The following is a 23,398-nucleotide window of genomic DNA, read 5'->3' as shown; positions in this document are numbered from 1 at the left end:
TTCCAAGTTACTCATGATATAGATACTCGTGTAATGCTTTTTGTTTCGAAAGAGCGTATTTTTTAATTTTGCATATTGATTTTATTAATAATTACTGTGTCGTTTTCAAAACAACTAATTCACGCAATCTCAAGTCAACTATCGCGCTTACGTCATATTACATTATTTTATTATCTATCCACACACCTTGGTCGTAAACATGATTATTATGCCAACTAACGAACCTAAAATAAGCTTATTTGTCTTTTAAATTTACGCCTACGCTTTTAATTATTCAAAATACCACACCTGCATGATTTAACTGCTGTCACGGATCGAAATATTTATTCTAGGCCTTACAGAGCTTCAGTAGTCCTAAAAAAATATATCCTAATTAGTTGAATAAATAAATTATCTCCAAGTGATTCGTATGAAACTATCAAGATCTATATTCAGTCGGTTGAAAATATAAATGAATTCTTTAATCACGTAAATCGATTTAAATCACCTTCAGACTAAATCTCTTATTGAATCACGTACTGTGATTAATCTCATAAATAAACGTTGGTGTCATTCTCCTGCGAAACTATTTTATAAAACAAATCAAAATGAAAGTGATCCATGTCAAATTTATTCGGGTTTGATTAAAAAACCCGAGATTATATTTATTTCACAAATGCCAATGGTTAAATTCTACATTTTTATAAATTTTTTGTGGCGTTATCAGATACCAATTAATAATTACCGTTGATTGTGATAAAAAAACTCAACAAATCAACGGATTAATTGAATAGAAGCTCTCGGTTATTCAATTCCAAGGTCGTGTTTCATCGATTAAACTCTCGATATTTTTAAAACTCGCTTCAAGAATAAAAAAAAAAAAATTAATGATTTTTTTTTTTTTTTAATCGAAAAATAAAATGTTTCACTGAATTTTAATTTTGATTTTAATTATAATAATAATTATAATTACTGTCAAACGGGTCACGTGTTTTTATTTTAAGTGTTTAATCCTTTTATCGTATCATGTCCGCGTGAAAGTTGTCCCGTTTATTGACGAGCTTTATCGCTGCGTAATTTTCATTTGACATTTATTTATTGCCAAATGGTATCTTTTACAAGACGTAAATCTTCTTGAGTACAGTTATTATCGAGCTTTTAACTCGACAATAAAATAGATACCCCACGCACATTAAATTTATGCGCGGATATTAAACACAAACAAATCCAATCAACTGATTCGACGAGTAAAATCATCGATTAATTGTTTGTTTATTTTTTTAATTACTGTAATGGATAGTGGATAGTCATTCTCTATACATCGTTGCTTTTCATGATAATATACAATGATACAATGGCTGTTTTAGCTTAGAAAAATATATGTGGGATGTAAAAGTAAAAGGTCGATTTTCTGGATGTTTTTTTTTAACATCAGTTTCTGTTTTGTTTTTAAAAATTTCTCGGGTCATGTTGAGAAAAAAAAATTACAAGGTCTATTGTTCTTGGCTGGATAAAAGATAGACAAAATACCTTTTTGTTGTTTGTATATTTTTTTTTTTTACAAGTATATCTATACATCGTTGGTGATGATTTTTTTTACTAGTAAATTTTTCAAGAGTATAAATATTTTTATTTATTATTATTATTATTATTGAATTTAAATCCCTTAACTCTTACAGTTAAAATACATGTGAATATTTGACACCCCCGCAACTGTTATAAATTAAATTCCGAACTATGTCCTCAACTTTGTAATTAATTTTAAGACTAAAATTGTTGTGATACAATGAATTCCTTTCTATAATCACGCTTATATTTATCACCATTGTTCATCTCTTATAATTATATTTTACAAAATACTATCAAAGTTATGTTTTATTATAAAACTTGTCAAAGTTTGAAGTAGTTATTCTCTTATAAATCTCGCGGTTCCGTATTGTTTCACATTCTTCTATAAGGCTATGATTCACCCTCGAGAAATAAAGAACATGGGGCTTATCTTAATTCATTTTTATAGTACTCTGATATGCCATAAAACATCAAGTAATAAAAAAAATACTATTGTCATTCATCTTTATCACAAAAGAGGAAAGTCTTTTATAAAATTATCTCCTGAAAAAATCTAATTGAGATAACTTTTACTCTTCAAATTCAAGGACGAGTCAAATTCTCCATTATTAATTTTTTTTTTTTTTTTTATTTAATTTCGTATCAATGATAATAGAAAAAATCAAACATTCAAACTGCAGTCTTGAAAATAAAAAAAAAAAAAAATAAATAAAGAAATAAATAACGTATTTTAAATTTAGTTAGACACTTTTGACAACCAATTCACAAGGGTTCAAATATTACACAGCATATATATGTAAAGAGAAAGAAGATAAAAGCGTTGATTACAACATTAGTGTAATCTACGCATGTGCTTGAGTTCATTTCCATGTTTCTGATAATTATGCAGCTCTATACAAACTATAGATGCAATAATTATGTAACATTAATATTCCTAGAACTTTCGACACAAATATTCATCCTATTTATCATATGTTACTCAGTAAACAATAAATGTCACCTATTTTATTTGATACGGGTTGTTATTTGGTCATTAATCACTATTCATTTATTAAATTATTAATTCTATTAAATTTTAATTTTATATCCGTGTTTTTTTCTGTTACAGAGAACTTTTTATTCAACAGCATTGAGTGAGTACCCATGTTTTATTTTTTATTGTTGAATATTTTATTTTTGATCGCGTGAGATTTTAAACTCACATGTTATTGATTTCTTTTTTCATTGCGTGAGATTTTTCTCTTGCAATTTTCGTTTAATTACCTGCATATTTTTTTTTTTGTTTTTATTATTGACACTATAGTGTATTTTTTATTTGATTTTACGCGTGGTTTAACGTTTAAGCAATAGAAAAAATTTTTTATGAAGTTCAATCAATAAAAAACCGATCAAAAGATGCGTTTCAGGTTTGAAAAAAATCTTTAATTAATTCCGGTAATTTTTTTTTTAGTAGTAATTTATTGTCTGAAACTTTCTCGCTCAATAAAACGCGAGATTTGACGTGAAAAATAAAAGTAAAATATTTTTTTCAAAACATAAAAACGGGAAAATTTTTGAAAAAATTTTTTAGAATTTTAGTATTAAACTTTGAAATTAATTTCAAAGCTTTTGGTATTTTTTTTGTATTTTTAATAATGTCAATGTCAATGCAATAAATAATCGTGACTAATTAAAAATACAAGTAATTAAATAAAAAAATAAATAAATAAATAAAATAAAAATAAAGTTTTTCTATGGACAATCACAATCAAAGGGTAGCATTGAAACTACAATTTAAATCTCGAGTTCAAAGCTCAAAGTCGTTAAGTAAATATAGACAATAGAAACAGTGAAGACCCATTCGGTTGCCTCTCCGGTTTCTACTGGGAATAACATTCAAGTACCAGAACCAGAACAGGACCGTCGATACCATTAAAATTAACTTTATCTTTACCTCAATCCAGCCGCAATCGATTCCACGCTTTATCAGTAGCTCTATTGTAAAAAAGCGACACTACTTCGGGCTAAATACTTAGCATAAATTCACTGAAAAATATTATTATGTGCAAAAAATTAGTCAGGCATATTATATGTACAGACTCGCGGAAATATTTCACGAGATTAAAAAATTAAAAATGTAAAAGCTCAAGAGTCGAATGAAACAATGTTGCCACACACGCTACGTTAGTTTTGTTTGTCGATTTTTGTCGGTTTTTTATGCATAGCAGGAGGGTTTTATAAACTGATGTTGAGCATAACTTTCATACAACACGGAGTTATTTATTATTAAGCCAGATTAGTCGCGTTTTTTCATCTAATGAATTATTAAAATCAACAGAATATAAATCATTAATTGTTAAAATTTTTTTTTAATTGCTTTGTTCGTTTGGGTTAATATTTCAATGAATTTATTATCCGTTGAACCGAGAAGTAGCTTGCAAGTTACAAAGAGAATTTTTATTTTTTTTTAAATTTATCGTCGATAGTGGAAATTTATTACTGTACTTTAATGTGTGACACTTCTTATCATTGAAATAATTAAAAAAAAAAATTTTTTTCATTTGTCCCCGTCTGGGAATTGAATTCTAGTCGTTAATTTTTTTATGCTCGTAATTTTTTAATAACTGAACCGACCAAATTCAAATTAATGAAATTTTTAGTAATTAAAATTCTTTTGCTAGTTTAAAATTAATAAATTGATTTTTGGGTGTTTTCTGGACTTTGAAAATCGATGAAATGGTACATATATGAGAAATGGAAAAAAAAAAAAAATATGTCTAGTGAATTATTTTTATAAAATTAAAATCTGAATAATTTATTTGGATACGTTTGTACCGTGACAAAAGAAAATTTAAATATATAATTTGATATATCATCGTGTATAAAACAGTATTATATAGATATATAAATTCGTTAATAAAATACGCCTGGATTTGCCTTTTTCATGTGAAATTCGTGAGTGCGATATCGTTGCGGAAACTTTATAAGACAGTAAGCATGTTTTTCCGTGGATTATGTATCAAAACGCAAATATCTTCGGACGTACTTAATTAATATTTGTGAAACTCGAGTCTATGCATAACATAAGAATTTATAAAAACTTATAGACATAAAATTGATGAAAGCAAATTAAAACTAAATCATATTGATTTTATTTTATTGATAAATTACTTTTACTTACACTTTTTATTAGATATATGTAAAAATACTTCTTCGTATTATTACTATTTTATGTGAGAAGAAAGTTTGAAGGTTTATTGAAGTTGTCATAAGTTATATAGCAAGAGACCCTTTTCTTTGTGAACAAACTTAGCACTTGTCGGATTTTTCGAGTAACATATGTTGAATATATATTTCTTTAGCAAGTATCTGAACATCGTTTTATCAAAGAAAGATTTGTAATGTATGGTACTTAATTCGCCGACAACTAATAATTTTATTTTACTTTTAAAATAAATTCATACTAAAAAATTTTTTAAAAATCGAACTAGAATGAAAAAGAAATTTGATTATGATTCAATTCGTGTAAAATAATTAAATGTCTGTAATTTGTTTTTGAAAAAATGCAATTCAACAGTCAAAAAAATAAAAACTTGATAATTAATAAAAATATATTTATTGTAAAGCAATAAAAATACTTAGAATACTTAAAAAAAAAAAAAAAGATTACTTTTCTACCAATTTAAATGTTATCCAATTGCTTGACCTCTTAAAAAAAAAAAAATTCAACCGTAGTCACTGCTAGAGTCGAAATAATTTTGATCACCAGATTGATTCGGTTTCCAAGTAGGGCTGACGTACTTCTGTACATAAGTAAGATGATATTTATACCCTTGATCATTGTTATTCTTAATGTTACAGTTTACAAACGAACAAGTTCTGTAGAGAGTCAAAGGCGCACTGTTGCTTTGATCATCCCCCTCAGGCGCGTACACAAACATTTTCCTTACGTCTCCTCGCCCGTTACTTTTTTCCGACTTTACTATCTTTGGAAAAGCGAATTCGTGAAGTTTAACTTCTTTTGTTTTTCTTCTTTTCTTCAGACGAGTAGCTTGACCAAACTTCCCTTTGATACCATCTTCAGCCTCAGTGTGACAATTACAAATCTCTGTCTTACACGATTGTTGCTCGTTGTTCTGCACAGGATCTATTTCTCTGCTCATTGTCTTAAAAGTTTCACAAAGAGACGTCAAAGCTTTTATTGTATCTTCGTCATCGGATATTTCGTTTTCGCTTCTGTTATCTTCAATATCGTCTTCACAAGGGTAGTCAGTGTTTAAGTACCTTTTTGCACTTTTTAATTTGTAAGACAATTCAATGTCTGAGGATTTTTCTATTTCTTCTTGCATAGCTTGTAAGTGCGACGATAAACTTCGGTATTCTTCACTAATATTTTTTAAATATTTTTCACATTTATTCCAATTTGATTTTTTTACATCAGTTTCACTTATACAATCACAGGAACTACTAGATAATTTTTTATTAATCAAATTTTGATTATTATTTTTCGAGTTTTTATCAATATGATCAAATTTTTTATCAATATGTCCAAATTTTTTATTATTACATGGATTTTTATCCTGACAACATTCAAAGGCACATTTATTAGAGCAATTATACAAGCAACAACAACCACTAGCTTGTCTTTCACAATTTTTGAATTTAAAATCACCATCTCTAAAAACTTTTCTCTTATTTACACTTTTCCCTGTTAACAATCTTCGGCAAAAACTTTCCCGAGATTTACTTTTCCTGGAACGACTTTTTTCCATAAAGAAATCTCTGTCTTCATCTTGACAATCACTTATTTCCTCAATACTCTTTTTAACTTGAAATTTATTTTTGTTTCTGTGTAAATGTTGAACAGAATCATCCTTTTCCGTTTCCTTTCTCTTGCGATCGACTTTGAATTTCGTTTTAGTTTTAAATTTACTTTTAACTTTAAACTTATCCTCAGCCTCGATAGAAGAGTTTGATTCGCAATAACCGGCGCTGGAGGGCGATCTCAACAAATTAGTTCTGCTAATTTTACTCTTCAGCACGCTTTTTCTTTTAATCCCCGAGCAGCAGTTTTTCTCAACGCGTTCCGTGATTTCGACGCTTTTGACCCTCGTGAGCTTCGGATACTTAACTTTGGTCACTTTTTTCAAGCTTCTGTCGACGATTCGAGGCCTGTTGCAGAGAGTCGAGTGAATTGAGGCTGCTGAAGATCCTGGAGAATTCTCTAAGGTTAATTTGTCAAAACTTTTATCATTTTTTGTGGGTACTTTAGATCTCAAAGGTTCGTGCCTTTTTTTCCTGACACTTTTTGAGGGCTTGTGTGAGATTAAAAGTTGACGCGTGCTCGATAAAACGGGACCACATGTACATTTTAATTTTTCTTTCGTATCATCGCCACTGCTAAACTTACTTTTTATCAAATCCTCAAGATTTCCCCATGGACGTTGATCCCAGGTCGTTGTTTTTCCATGAATATGTTTCAACTCTGCCATTACCTCATTATTATTATGATTATTATTATTATTATTATTATTATTATTATTATTTTATGACTAGTATTATTGTTTATTTATTCATCGTGTTCCGCTTTATGTTTGACATTTTATTCAAACTAATCTGCTCAGTTAACCTTCACACTGATATTTGTAATTTTTTCTTCAATTGAATTTTATGGAATAAAAAAGTGAGAAAAGAATTTAACAGAAAGAAAAGTTGTTGAAATTGTATTTTTGTATAACCTCATTTAGATTGTTTTTCAAAGCACTTTATTATTTATCCAACTTCAAGTTAATCATTCTTATTGAGATTTTTTTTATTATGTAAATAGAAATAATAATAATTTTTTTTTATTCTTGATTTTTCAACTTTGATCATATTTAAAAAAAAATTTTTTTCTTTTTAAATTTATTGGGTGTATTTTTTTTTTTTTTATAAAAAATCATTTAATTCAAAAACAGTTGAATAAATTTTTTAACCATTAACTTGGCTCTAGTGCACTTTTTTCTCCTTTTTATAATTTACAAGTGTTTAAAAAATATAAAACTTTATTACTATTCATTTTTTTGCTTTCTAGAGTGTTCATTCAATGTAAACTCTGTTACGAAATTCAATCTAAGTAAAAACGACAACATTAACTCAATTCTGTGAAAATGAAAAGAGTTTTTAACTTTGTTTGTTATATTTTTTTCAAAAATGTTTTAAAGAAAATCTTAGCTTAAAAAAAAAGATGTTTGTATTTACTAAAGAAAAAGTATGTTTAATTGGAAGTATACATTTTTAATTATTATTAAACAACTACAATTATTTATTTTCTAAATGTCAATGTCAGTCAGTTATTTTTAAATAATTCTTTCCCCGAACTCGTCTCGTAAATTTCTTCAATATTTTTTTTCTCTCAATCTGTCTTTGTCAGTTCGAATTTTTTTCCTTCAGTCAAACTATAAATTTTAGAAACTTCAATTTTTTGATAAAAAATTTACAACAAAACATTTTTTTTTCCAAATCAATATCCTCAATTATTTATTAAATTTTTCCAAAAAAAAAACGTATAAATATTTTTAATATCACTTCAATAAAATTTTCTTTAATAAAAAAAAATAATCAATTATTGATTAATTTAAGTACACATTAAAAACTTTTGAATATTTAATCTCGATATATAAAATTAACATACAATTTAATAATATATGTAATGTAATAAAGTCTAATTAGTCGATCAACTCTTTGAGGTTTCTCTTCCGCTTCAAAAAACTTGCTTTCCTCCGCACTAGTTCTCCATCCGTGGTTTTCATGCCACCGCAATAAAATCCATAATTACAACCACCATAGCTGCAAAAATATCCAGCATTTTTTACATCGATAACAAAAAAGAAATAAAAAATAACTCACCTGTAGCCCGAAGCCTTAAAAGTTGAGGGCAAGATTGAATTGAAGGGAGGCCAGAGGGAGAATTTGTTGTAATTGGAATGAATTCCTGGGTCTTGATTGTCCCTCAGTCCAATCCGGAGACCGAGAATCGCGATGATTATAATCAAGACGATGCTATGGAAGACTATAGGCCAGCGGTAGCGCAACACGTTGCTCCAGTGTTTACTTATGCCTCGATCGATCTGTGTACATTCAACCGGAACAGGTGTGTGTTAGATAGTTATATATAGATATTATATCAGAGACGATTAAGCTGTCAGTGTTGATGGGCAACTAAATCGTGCCGTCAGCTTGATAGAGTCACTCTCACTCTAATAGGACTTGACCGTATCATAGGGCTACACTGTCGTCTACTAACTAACAACTCCAGGAGATGCTATTCTTACCTTCATAGTATCGAAACTTGAGTTTAACTTCAGGGTTTTCATCTTGAGAATGATATCCATAGCTTCTTCTGGTTTGGTATTCTTGTTCAAGTCGCGACGGACTATTGACATTTCTAATGGTGCCAGTTGGGATTTAAATCTGTTGAGTAAATATAATTTACTTGATTCGTTTTGATTTTTCGAATTTTTCTATCAAAATATGAGCCCAATTTTTATATTATAAGTTTATAAAAATCGTTGATGTAAACAAAAGTAAGTTTCTTTAAAAAAAAAAACTTTTGTTCAATTTTGAGTTAATTTTTTTTTTTCATTTTTAATGAATTAAAAATAGTTACTTGATAACTTTTAGAAGTTTTTTAACAGGTTATAGGCCCAGTTTTAATGCTACTGAGAGTAAAAATTGATAGAAATTCAAATTAATTTTGTAAGAGTCAAAAGTGTAGTTTAAAATTTTTAAATTAATGAAATCGTATGAAAAGGCAATTGCGGTAAATAAATTAATTATTTCAATTTAATAATATTTTCAAGAACACGAATTTCGACTCAGATTCAAATTTTAGTGATTTTTTTTATTCTCAATTACTTAAAAAGTATTTATTAGACTCATTATTGCTTTTAAAATTTTTTTAAAAGATATGAGCTCAGTTTCAGAAATTTCAAACGTAATTATTGATCTAACATTATAAAAAATATCCCATAAATACAGAAAAATTATTACTTTCATGAGAGTAAAGTATTTATTTAAAAAACTAGTTTTTTAAAAATGAATACTAGTTTAATTTCGAATCAGTAATTTTTGTCAAATTTTCTTTCTACTTATGATAAAATAAAATGAACAATATCGTATTCATAGAACCAATCAAACGAATTAATAATCCGGAAAAATTAGTCATCAATGAAAAAGAAATAATTATTATAAATTACTGGATAGAATAATAAGTATGTCGAAAAGAAATATCATCAATTTTGATGAAAGTTACTTCTTAGTGTAACCTTGGTATACTCTAAAATAACTTGGGAAATTTCTTAACGAAAGTAACAACGTAGTTTAGTAAATTGGCTGTGTAAACACTAGGGATTTATCTGAATGCTAATCAAACTCACTTGGAGTAACACCAAGATCTATTATATATACGCAGTCACCTTTAAATATATATATAGATCTTTTGGAAGAGAGTTATCTTAATGATAAAAATCAGCTTACCTCCAATCGGAAATTATAGATTCTGCGGAATGCCCACGGCGAGCGTTTAAAATACCTTTTAATGGACTACTCATTAATTTAACCATTTTCATTATTTACCCGACTTCAATTTATATAAGTATACGGAAAATTTAACGACTTTTATTGAAAAAAAAATTTTATTACGTCAACTCGTGAATTTACATCTAGGTTATCTTTTATTTTTACAAAATTATTTTCTCTCGTTTTTTTAAAACAAATGAAGATTAAAATATTTAATGTTTGGCTTCATTCAGTACTCGTAATAATTACTTCCGTAATTGAAGCAGAAAAAAAATGTATATTCAATTCTTTTTTTTTTTTTTTTGGGAACATAAAATACGATAAAAGTTCTTGCCGACTTAATATTGACTTTGTTACTTCGAGTCAAAATTTTATTATTTTCAATATTATTAGATTATCATATTAGTTTTTTATCTTTATTAAATAACATTGTTTACTTCTAGTGCTTCAATATTTTGTTATATTTTATTTCTTGTATTGTTTCAAATATATTATAATTGATAGCCCTCAGGGAATTTGGGGTTCACTGAAATTTTATTAAATAAATAAAAATACAAATAATAAATTTTATATTTCCGGTGTAGTTTGGATAATTCATGCATTCAAATCGATAATGGATTAGCTTGAATAAAAAAAAAATTTTTGAACTAAGAAATTTTCATATTTTAAAGAGTCATATAATTTTGAATCAAGAAAAAAAAATTGTTAATCAAGTAAAATTTAATTTAAAACAAGAAAATTTTCTTATTGGTTGAATTATTTAACTCTTTACAATTAATTTCTCGGCTCAAAAATTTTTTTAAAATCAAGTTAATTTTTTTTCGGTATATGATTTAAAAATTACATAAATAAAACATTTTTTTTTTTTTTTTTTTCAATAATTAAGTATCTTAATTTTATTTTACACAAAAGAATAATAAACAATGAAGTATTAAAACTAATGACCTAAATTTTAAGTCAGATATATTCACTCAAAATTAATCATATTACAATGAAAAATAATAATAATAAATATGACGCAGATTGAAGTGAAAATTCAAAATTATTTAAAGAATAATAGAGCATGTGCATCACGTGCATGAAAGCATTAAAAAGGTCAGGTAGCATTAAGACCCTCACGTTCATGTGAGTGTTAGGTCAGCAGATTTTTCCCAAAGGTATGTTTTTCATCAGATTGATTGTGAGTTACAAATAGTCTACAATTCTACAATTTTATTTAAAAAAAAGCATCCACGATTTTTACAATCTCGATCGTGATCGTTTCTTACAGCTACTTTTTTATTTTTATTATTCATTACTTCTCACTCTTCATCCCTACTCTTTCTTTGATAACGCGATAATTGCATCTTTCAATGACGGAAACAAAAATAAAGTCTTGAATAATATTGGAACAAAAATAGAATAAAAAAATTATCTCGCGATCGATCGAATCTTTTCTGTCTCAGTTCGTTTTATTTTTGTTTGTTTGTTGTTCGTTGATTTTTTTTTATCTTTTATTTAGTGTAATCTTCTCTTATAGAAAATTTAAGCTATTGGAGAATTTTTATTTTAAGACTTAATGGATCTTTTGGGAGCTAATTAAGATAAATTGACATTTAAGAGGGTTTAATAGCAGTTCAAACTCGTAAAAAAACTTATTTACACTGAATGGAAAATTCGTTTGTGTTTAATCGGATTTATTGATTTTTATTACGAATTGAACAAAACACTTTTTTTATTAAAAGAAAATTTAATACGTAATATTGAATAATAAAAAAGCAAAAATTTTATAAAATATATTGACGGAAATAAAAAAATTTATGAAGTGCTGAATAAATTTTTAAAAATCTTTTTTCATTTTTTTCCACTACAGAGATTATAAATTATTAAAAATTATAAATAAGTAAATCTTAAATTGATAGAATTAGTTTTCTTGTTTTATAGCGGGATAAAATTTTGCGGAAATTGAATTTTCTTTCAAAAATAATTATATTTGTTTTTTTATACTTCTTAAGATATTACTTATTATCTAAAATAATAGTACTTAAAATTTTTATAATAATTTAACAATAACAATAAAAAATAAAAAAAAAATAATCATAATAATTTATCGTAAATAAAAAAGACTACGAGTATTTTTATTAGCAAAAGATAATCAAGCAAATTAAAAAATTTTATGATAATTTTCAGTAATTTAAATTTAAATAAATATTTACTTTTAATTTGTCATATAAAAATGTATGTTTTATAACTTGTACCAAATAATAACATTGCATATATATTTTTTTATTGCTATTAGTTAAGCGGTAAGCAAAAGTAACAGATTCGATTTTACTGCACGCATCGTTACTTTGCATGTATCGAAATTTATTTAATGGGAACGGAATAAAATTTTCTCATAAATGAAATATAAAAAAAAAAAAAAAAAACGACAGTGACTGGAATAACCTTTTTTTTACCTTCCTACTCTGGCATTTGACATTTTAATGGGGTTTTAAACTGACCACCTATAAAAAATAGTCTCTCTTTAAAAAATTCAAGCCTAGAGTCTCGGTATCCGTATCCCATATAGTCATACTCGCGTTCTGGTACTCGATTTTTTGTATTAACAGAGAACTACTTGAATAAAAGTTTATGAGTGATATAAAAAGAATGGAAATGATGTTGATTCACTTGAAACGTCAGAAACTAAAAAGTTACATTTTCAGCGTCCTTTGTCGAGTTAATTAGAGAATTTTTTTTTATTCTTATAAAAACGATAATAATTCTTGAGTTTTTAAAATTGCTGCTAAGAACTTTTAATTTCTAATTAAAAGAAAGTTCAATGGCTACTTGCATAATTATATTAAAATATTCGATAGAAATTAAATTGAATCAAAAGAGCTTTTATTACAGCATAAAACTTTTTGAAGAAAATAATTAAGAAATTTTCTATCTACTTGGTAATCAATGGCTTTATTATTTAAGAAGATTCAATTTTTATCAAATCGACGCGCATCATCCCTTGTCTTGTCCTTTGAAGCATCAATTGTTTATGATCACAAATAACAATTAATTTCCGATTTTCTATCTCATGAAAAATCTGTATCATAAAATACGTGCTTACCACTTTGCCATATTGATCTCAGCCCTTCAATAACTTATGCCTCTACTCATAATTTTCCAATTTCACATAAACCCCCTCCATAAATCTAAAAATTAATTAAATATTTAATAAAATAATTTACTCTGATAAAGTACAAAAATAAACGTGTGATTTTAGCTATCGAAAATAAAAAAAAAACGTGTAATAAAAATACTCAAAGTTTTATCTTTAAAATAATAACCATTGAAAGTAACGTTTATTGATACACTTCCGTACGACAGTCTCTGATGTCTCTTGTGTTCACTTGTATCCTCTTTCAATGGAGTATTGTTATACTCACACAAACATCAAAATACATGTATTTATGATGTATATATCTGTATAGCATACATTTGCACTGCCCACATAACACGAGTGATAAATACGCTCGACGTTTACGAAATAATCAAGATTATCCACAATTTTCAAGGGTGCTTCAAAAAACTATCACTAAATTTAAAATCACTTCACTTTATTTCTGTTCAAGTGCTCTTTATTTATTTTATATTCATACAATTTATATTTACCAAATTTATAGCATCAAGCATCTGCCAATAATTAAAAATTTTTTCACTGAACAAATCAATTATTGTAACAAACATTTAAAGTAATAAACTTTAATGTACTTTTAAAAAATAAAAAAAAATTCCCTTAATTCTAAAATTAAAACTTAAATTTTTTTTTGCTATTTTTAATTTTTCAATAATACAAAAATTCAAATTTTTACTTTCAATATTTTGAAATTATCGGAATAAATTATTTTCATAAGCTTGGATGTCTAACTTAGTATCAATTATTCATTGATAAAATAATTAAACATCCACACAAAGAAATAATGATTTTACAAAGTCCCATCAAGTACTCATACGTATATCTATATATTTATGTAATATATAAGAGTATAACTTGGTAATGTTGACTTTGAAGCTTGAGGTAAAGTACGTAAGCTTAAGAACGATTATGCGAATCATCAAGCTTGGGTAGAAGCTATAAGGTATAAGGTATATGCTATATTTAAGGTATAAGGTACTAATGACGCTGACGATGGGGTAGTTAAGGTGAGAGTTATCCTGTCACCTTTAACCTCCATACCCTCAGGTCGTTGAATTTATTGAACTTCACACAAAAGTTTCATGATAACGCTACAAATCTTTCTTCTTCGTCAATTTAATTATCCTTATCAATTCATTTTCATCATAACATTTAAGCTTTATAACTAAGAATTTTTAGGTAATTACTTTCATGTTCTTTATATTTTACAATTAATTGCATATAAAAATATTCTTATAAATTTTGGTCGAAAAAATTTTTGATTTTAATTTTTTTTAATCAATTACCAAAAATTTTATGGCTTAGATTTTTGGATTATTTAAATTTAAAATTTGAATTTCTCAAGTTACATTTCATGAATTTCATACGCGTAAATAGACTTGTGAATGCTTAACGATCAATTAAAACTAATTACTCTCAGTTTGCTAAAATGATAATGAAGCAATTGATTAACTATGAGCGACTGATTAATATTATAACAAATTGCAAATTATCAAGGAATGTGTAATTTTAATGAAAAAGCTTAATACGTAATTGCATGCGGGTAATTGAATTTTCCGTCGGGTATTATAGATTGTAATAAATTTACATTGACTAACCATGATGTGTTATATAGTTGTTTTTGATACACATATAAATAACATATGTATTCATAAATTAAATGTCATTGTAAGCCGAGATAATAGTTATATTTGGCGAGCATTGTTTCAATTGACATGTTGATTGGATTGATATTTACAAACACGTGTATTGATACGCGCATCACATTCCTGAGTAAATATTTGAACTACGGTGATTTATTCACTTTACGGATTTGGCGTTATTTACTTTTAAATTTCGTTCTTTATTTATTATGAGTCGGGTTTTTTTTTTTTTTTTTTTTTTTCCATTCATGGAGTAATTGGGTTAAATAAAAACTTTGCATACAATAGATTGAGTGGGTTTATTATAAAAAGTACTGCTTCTAAACATAAAACGATTCTGTTATTGAATTTTTGTAAAATTTTAGTTATCGTTAAAATCTAGAAGCTTACATAAATATTTTCTGATCTGTTAGAAAAAATTTCGTGCGTGGGTCATCAAATGTTATATTGAAATAATTATAAAAAAAAATTGAATCAACATTTAAATAAATATCGCAAAATGTTAAAAAAAATTTTTTTAAAAGATTGACCTTATTAAATTATTAAATTATCTAGAAATATATTCTTCAAATATCAAACAGGCTTAAAATCACAAAGTAGATTCGATGAATTTTAGCCCCTTTAATTGGTTTTAGCACAAATATTTATAATTAATCAATTTCCTGAAATTTGATCATTTATTCATAACTCATTATCAAAAAAAAAATATTATTGTACTGATATTGAACAATTTTTTCATTGTAATATTTTTTTTTTTTTTTTTTTTTCATTCATTCTGCATTAGGTATTTGACCTGAATATGTATACACGCATAGATTGTAAAATATAAAGGTACATATGTGCATACAATAATTCAACTCATGTTGATTTACTTTTTTTATTATTTCTCTCTACACTGATTCACATGTGGTTTTATTTCTGTGGATTTTTTTCCCACCCTCTTTTATCACAGCCGTATCGACCGACACGGAAATATCGCGTGACGGACCATTTTCACTACTGAAAATTATATCACATATGATTTTTAAAAAATGGTCTAATGAATACGGATAAAAAATATAAAGAGAAAAAAAAAGGGGATAATCATTATTTATTATTCTCTGGAAGTTAGGGAATTTATTGAGGCCTGATAGAGGAGCATGAGTTAACTTTTTACACGTGATATACTATGTATGAATCTATATATATGTATATATATTATTGGGTGACACATGTAGATTATGTAAAACGGGAATGGAGCGCGGAAAAAAGGTTCCGATTGGAACGTGATTGTTTGGATATTTTATTGGATGTAACTGATCTTACGATCAAATAGCTACAGAAAACACTCCAGGGAACGACCCTATATTTTGTCGACAAAATTTTTCTACTAAAGTAATAGTAATATGATAAAGGGTTTTTTTTTCTTACACGGATAAAAAATTTAACTTGACTCAAGAACAAGAATCTTGAACCAAAAACACCACTTTGAAGAAAATGAATTTATTGAGCTAAAAAAAAGTTCTTGAGTCAAGAGGAAAAATTCTTGAGTCGAGAAAATTTTCTTGGTTTAAGAATTTTTTTTCTTGCTTCAAGAAATTCATTTTCTTCAAAATGGTGTTCTTGGTTGAAGATTCTTGCTCTTGAGTCAAGTTAAATTTTTTATCAGTGTACAAAATAATAATAATAACAATAATAAATTTTTAAATCAAATTTATAATGAAAACTCTACAAGTAACAATGTAAATTACACTCAAATGCTCTTAAAATTCTCTTAAACTTATTACATTCTTAAGCTTCAATATATTTTGTCAAAGACTTCAAAAAGCTCTTCGATCAATGAAATTCTCATTTTACAAACGCAGAATTTTCTGTCAAAGTACTGTCGACAACCACAGAATTTAATTAAACTCCCTAATATAACTTCCGATTTCTTTAGAAACAAAATAAAAAAAAAAAAAAACTATCTTACGTGTAAATTTTTTTACATTTTATTTATTTGTCATTACACCACCCACATAAATATTTCAAATGGTACGTTCCTTGAAATTAAAGAATGCCTCTATTTATTTTCAGTACATAAATATGCTGTAAACAAATTGCCCTGTACATCGTCACTGTTTCACATTGTTATTTACTCTTTACAAAAAAATATTCATCCAACTTTTTATCCTTTATTTAATATTCCAAGCCTTCAACTTGGTTTCGCGTCAATTATAGAGTAAGTTCGCGTTAATTTACTCACGGTTCAAATTAATTAGCAAAAAATATTCAACTCAAGTCCAGATAAATAAAAACTTAATAAAATACATAGAGAAGACGAGGAGTTTATCAACTGAGAACAAAAAAGTATAGATAACAATGTGAAAATTGAATTTTCTTTTCAGTTCGTTAACCGTCTTACCTCCAGAAAAAATTAAAAACTTTAATCATCCACACATTACGTGAAGCGACTAATTTTCACTCAATTTTTAGCTCGTTGGAAAATTCACACCTTGAAAACTGTTGAAATTAATATTTACTAAACTTTGGAACTTAGTACTAAACACACACGCATAATTTTCTTCCATTCCAATGTCACCGACCGCTGTTATCTCTTGTCTTTACACTAGCTTCGTATAAATATAATAGTCACGAAACAATAGCGAAACATACAGCAAATTTCAAAACGCGATATCATGGGACCAATTTCGGACGAAATTACCACTAAAATTGGAAGATTACTCGAGAGACGTAAATAAAAAAAATTTATTTTAGTAATTGTATTGTACTAATTGCAATAATACAATACAAAATATTGTCACAAAAGAAAGAAGAAGGATCATATGTTTTTTTTAATAAAAAAAAATGAAATTGCTTTTATACAAAACATTTAGAAAAAAAATTTTGATGAAAAATTTTTTCTGTTTTATTTAAATCGAAATTTTTCAAAATATTTTTTTTTGTTAGTGTTTTTATTTTTTAAATAAATTTTTTTTTATTAGTGAATAAATCTAAATGACTTCCACTTACTGATTTCAGATATTTGTTTTTAAGTTATTGAACTTTTGCTTCAAAAATATTATGAGTTTTTATGATTTTATGAGTTGTAAGTATTTATAATTTATATTTCGAATTTTTTTATTTTCTATTAATTTAAATTAATTATTAATTTTATTTGATAATAAGTTTTTAATAGAATAATTAATAAATTATTAATGATTAATAAATGATAGAAGTGCCTTAACTAGAAATATTAAAAACAGTTATTTTTTTTAGAATGTACGTCAGCTCAATAATCGTCGGCGTGTTGTTAGTGACCAAAATTATAGCCGAGGATCTGTCATTCAATAACAACAACAACAACAACAACAACAATAACAATCTAAATGAAGAAAATAATAACGATTTAACGAAGCGAGGCGGTGCGATGGGGTTCCAAGGGATGAGAGGAAAAAAGGACGATAGTAGTTTGGACGCTGACGATCTTTCAAAACGCACAGCCATGGGTTTTCAAGTAATTAATAAATTTAAATTAATCTAAATTTTTTAAATTATAAATTTAGTAAATTGAACATAATTTATAGTTAAGCATAAAATTATTTTAAACTTTTTAAATGTCGTAATATTGAAGTACTATAAAATTTCTTAACATTTACTTTCCTTGTCCAAATTTTTAAGATCAAATGGTAGTTTGTTGTTAAGCCAAATAAAATTTAATAAAATTTCTAGGCTCAAAAATTTTTCAGCGCTACGCAAAATTATCAAATTTTTAAATTAATATTTTTGGTTCAAGATTTTTTTCTCTTGACTCTAATTAATTTTTTTTATCAAGGTTACAATAAAATTGATAGATACATATTCAAAAATTTTGTTTTTCAGGGAATGAGAGGAAAGAAAGATCCGACTGGTCCGGATCCCGTAGACAATCTAGTGGAATATGATTACGAAAAGCGAGCACCTATGGGATTCCAAGGGATGCGTGGTAAAAAAGACGAAAATTATTCGCCTGATGATGACATTGGAGGTTTTTACCAGGAATATTATGACAAGCGGGCTCCGATGGGTTTTCAAGGGATGCGGGGTAAAAAAGAGATGCCGTTCGAAGAAGAGTATTTTAAAAGAGCCATGATGGGATTCCAGGGAATGCGCGGGAAAAAATCACTGGAGGAGGTTGGGAATTTTTTTTTTTAATTATTGATAATGTAAAATTTTTATTGTGTCTAACAGACATCTGACAATTGTTGGGAATTTTTTTTGAGCAGTTAACTTATAATAAAAAAATTATTTAACAAAACCGTAAAAATTGAAAAATAATCCATAATGCAGTTTTCAGTAAATATTTTTGTGGTAATAAATTATTTTTTAAATAAAAACTAAATATATTTCAGGCTTACAGAATTTTAGACAGCTAATTACGGTGTAAAAATGTTGAAAAAAATCATTTTTTAGTACGAAAATAAATTAAGAAGTAGTAAAAAATTTTGATAAAATTAATTTTTTGTAATTTATTTTCAATTCTTTTAGTAATTAGTAATTTTTGTCGACTAATTAAAAATTAACAAAAAAATTAGTTAATAAAATTAGATAGATTTTTTTCTTCAATCGTTCGTAAAGTTGGTAAAACTGAAGTTAAAATATTTAATGATACAGATAAACAGATATAAAAGCATAATGATAAAAAAACCCACAAATTTTTACTCAATAGGTCGTAAACGAAATCGAAGAAGGTGCAGACTACTACGGGATTCCCGTTGACAGACAATTACTCTACGAATATTTGGACGATTACGAGAAAAGAGCTGCTGCGACAGGTTTCGGTGGGATGAGAGGCAAAAAAAGCGATTACGAAAGTGTTGACTGGGATAAAAGAGCCCCAAAGGGTTTCCAAGGAATGCGCGGAAAGAAAGCTCTCCTTCACGAACTCCAAGAGCTCGAGAAACGGGCCTCAATGGGCTTTCAGGTACTCTCTCCCCTAAAATCTTCTTATCTCCAGAATTACAAACTGTTTCTTTGTAAACATGTTTATTCATGGTTCTCGCGATGTAGAACTTTAAAATTGTTACTTTTATCTACCTGTTGTATAAAACATTCCTTGACTCATCATCTGATATCTCATTCATGAATTCCTCTTGAGCTTTTGTACTCACAGATTCGCTAATGCTCCATGATTTACCGAGTTATTCATCAGAATTCCCTTGTCTGACAAATTTCAAACTCAAAGTTATAATGTTTCTTTTAGTTGTCGTTGTAGTTGTCAACTAGACTTTGAACCTTTCAGGGAGTCAGAGGGAAGAAGAATGAGGTGGACAATTATTACGAGTATCTCATGGAGCCAAGTGAGTTTGACAAAAGGGCTCCCATGGGATTTCAAGGGATGCGGGGCAAAAAGGAAGGATACAAACGCACAAACATGGGTTTTGTTGGGATGAGGGGCAAGAGAAATGTCAACGGTTTTTACGAGATGGCTGATTATCACGACAGTCCTAAATCATTAGGTACTTATACAAGAATTATTTTATTTATTATAAATCAGAAATTTTTTTTTACGTTTCATTCTATAAAAATCTTATTTTTGCTAATTTTATGTTTTATGGATCGTCAAATTTTTTTTATAAAATTATTTTATGTATTTCATATACAAATTTACCGTAATTTCACCCATAAAATTTACCGTTGATTATTTTCGCAATAAATTGTGAATAAAAATTTTAGTTTGAGATTTCACTATAAAAAAAAATTTTGTTATTGGTAATTTTACACAATAATTATCTTTAAATTTTTTTATTCAATTACATGATGCCTTAATTACATAATATTACGGTAATTTTGCTCAGAACAGTTGCTGTCAATTATTTTCGTGATGATTTTTACCGCAAACTCTACATGAAAATTTTAAATAATGAAAACTTTTAATTTTACATATAATCATAAAAAATCAAGTTTTCGCTAATTTTATGTTGTAAATTTTTTTTTAAAATCATGTACTATATTTTCTGTATTAACTGACAGTAATTGTATCTATAAAATTCACCCCTAATTATTTTCAAGGTAATTTTACCGCAACCTGTAAACAATCAACATTACCAAGAAAAAATTTTTTGCAGATACAAATTTCTTAATCAGCCCGATCCACTTTGACAAAAGATCATCCTATGGATTCTTCGGTATGAGGGGTAAAAAAATTCCACGATGGGAAATGCGTGGTAAATTTATCGGTGTGCGCGGTAAAAAGTGGGTATCAAAAAACTTAAATAATTCTAATAAATTATTAATTAACAGCTTTGATATTAATGATACTAATAAAAGGATTCAGTAAGTCAATTGTTTAAAAAATTTACTTTTTTTAACTGATTGATCTCTTATTGACATAAAATAACTATTTATATTAATAATAATAATAACTACTGAATATTTTCCACAGATAACCAGTATTGTGGCAAATACAATTTATTTATCCGCAATCCGGAAAGTAAACTTTTAATTCCCTAACAACCAAACTACAAATTTATAAATATATATTAGACTTTTTTTTTTAAACCTATGTCAGTATTAATTGTGAACACTATTTATAATTTATGTCATCAATGTCCGCAACTTATTTCATTGTTAAAAAAAACAGAGTAACATAATTGTAAACTTTATGGACTTAGTCAAAAACAAATAGGCACTATATTTTTCTCTGAATGTTATTAATAGTTATTATAAATATATATTGAATATAAAGTATATAAAAGGAATTAATACCTATGTGTCATTGGACGATAGGAATCCGTGATTGTAACCAAGATGTTTTATTTAAATTTATCACGTCTGGTAATTACTAATTACTAAAATTTCGTTGACGAGTGCCATACTTTAGTCACACAAGCTGTTTTTTTTTTTTTTTTTTAAATTATGCCCGCTTGTTTTATTATTAAGAAATTAGTTAAATCTTTATTTATTATTATTATTAATTATTAACTATTGTGTTCATTGATCGTTTGATAATTACTTGTATACGAATATAAAAATATTCTTAATTAATAATGTTCTCTGGGCTGGAAGAGAAATAATTAAAAAATTTGCATATTTATAGTATGAAAAGTGTTACTTTAATAATTTAGTTGTGAATTAAAAATAATATTTTGAGAGTCAAAATTATTAATAAAATTTATGTATTCAATTTAATGTGTTTACGTGTAAAAAAAAAAATTGTTGACTAAAGTATGGTTGACTAAAGAGAAAATTCTTAAAAAAAAAAAAAAACTTATGTCTGTAATAAATTAGTTAATTATTTACTTGTCGTAAATTGATGTACTTTATGAACTTTATTGAGATTTAGTTGACTATCGTCTGATTGTATGTGATAAAACGAAAGAAGAAAGTATAATGCGCTGAAAGTTACAGATTCGTGTATATCGAATAACAGTAATTTTAAAATTATTTATGAAGAAATCTATATGTATTACTAAAAATGTATATTGTAAACTGGAGTTATTAATGGATATATATATGGCAGGTATATTTAATAAATATATTAAATAATTGTAATAATATTAATAATAATAAACGAATGACAACAACGTAGTTATAACCCCGGTGAAATAAACTGAATGAAGTAAATGTTAAATAAATATATGAATATTATATCAAAATTTGTTTATGGATTGTAATTTTATTGAAATTGTAAAAGATTATTATATTTGATGTAACGTAACATATAGATGCAATATATTCTGTCTTCATAAATAAAAATTATAATGCATATTATATATTAATTAATAAAAGCAATTCATTATGTTAATTTTACTATTGTTATTTGTTTATTTAATAAATTTTTATTTTTCATGTTTTTAAATTATTTTAAAAGTTTCGATTTTTAACTCTTATCGAAAAAAAATTTCTTGACTTTTTTAAGACGCTCCGTTTTAATGTTCCGGGGCTCTGTCGTTGTGAGCTCATCTTAAAATAGTCCCTAAAAATTTTTATAAGACTATTTTAAGATTTTTTCAAAACGCTTCGTTATAATGTTCCAGAGCTCGGTCGTTCTGAGCTATAGCGACATTAAAACGGAGCGTCTTAAAATTGTCGGATAATAATTTTTCAACAAATTCAATTTAAAAAGAACGTACTCAAAAATGTTGCGTTAAAAAACTTGCAAAATCGTCTAAAAATTAAATTTCATAACAAATCTAAAAACCAAATTTCAAAAATTTTGCTCTCGAAATTTTTTGGCGTCTTAAAAGAGTTTTAAAATAGTCTCGGTTTGTGTCAGTTTAAGATCTTGAACAAACTACTTTTTTAAGATGATTGAGTTCAAAAATGTAAAGAATTTTTTTTATTTCTTAAAGAGCTTTCTTTAAATTGATTATTAATTTAACCCGCTTTTACGCTAATTTTTTTTTTAAAGAACCTTGTTCATTGAAGTAGATATTTCTAAAAAATTTTCACGGGTTTTTATTCTAATTATGTTCTTCAATTAATTTTTCAACTTCCTAATTCCTAGCTAAAATTATAATTGCATAATTTATTATTCATCAGAAAATGAGTATAGAAATATAAAAAATATAAAATG

The 23,398-nt window shown here is 26.6% G+C and overlaps 2 protein-coding genes across 5 annotated transcripts in view; one reads left to right on the top strand and one right to left on the bottom strand.

Annotated features, from left to right (window-relative positions):
• The window catches only part of Tk (tachykinin), a 37,662-nt gene extending 15,035 nt beyond the window's left edge, over nt 1-22,627 (top strand). For 3 of the 4 annotated variants that reach the window (XM_074260198.1, XM_074260197.1, XM_074260200.1), the window contains exons 2-8: nt 2,657-2,681; nt 18,121-18,358; nt 18,724-19,014; nt 19,550-19,804; nt 20,123-20,339; nt 20,949-21,075; nt 21,266-22,627. In XM_074260198.1, the coding sequence (XP_074116299.1) occupies nt 18,122-18,358; nt 18,724-19,014; nt 19,550-19,804; nt 20,123-20,339; nt 20,949-21,075; nt 21,266-21,269 (1,131 nt within the window). In that variant the 5' untranslated portion in view covers nt 2,657-2,681; nt 18,121 and the 3' untranslated portion in view covers nt 21,270-22,627. Of the gene's footprint in view, nt 1-2,656; nt 2,682-17,883; nt 17,951-18,120; nt 18,359-18,723; nt 19,015-19,549; nt 19,805-20,122; nt 20,340-20,948; nt 21,076-21,265 lie in introns of all 4 variants that reach the window. The other variant, XM_074260199.1, reaches the window with a different exon arrangement.
• On the bottom strand, nt 8,163-10,130 carry LOC141524039 (uncharacterized). Its single transcript, XM_074237685.1, has 4 exons — nt 10,045-10,130; nt 8,841-8,979; nt 8,416-8,636; nt 8,163-8,355 (listed from the first exon to the last, which is right to left on the bottom strand). The coding sequence occupies exons 1-4, from the start codon at nt 10,128-10,130 to the stop codon at nt 8,235-8,237; spliced, it is 567 nt and encodes a 188-aa protein (XP_074093786.1). The 3' UTR covers nt 8,163-8,234.
• Nucleotides 22,628-23,398: the final 771 nt, after the last annotated feature.

Source organism: Cotesia typhae, unplaced genomic scaffold (genome assembly GCF_013202065.1).
Source record: "Cotesia typhae breed Kobodo isofemale line unplaced genomic scaffold, CoteBio_Ctyphae contig_22, whole genome shotgun sequence".
In the NCBI taxonomy this organism is placed as follows: domain Eukaryota; kingdom Metazoa; phylum Arthropoda; class Insecta; order Hymenoptera; family Braconidae; genus Cotesia; species Cotesia typhae.
The sequence above is the reverse complement of the archived record's forward strand: the minus strand, read 5'-3'. Positions and strand labels throughout refer to the sequence as shown.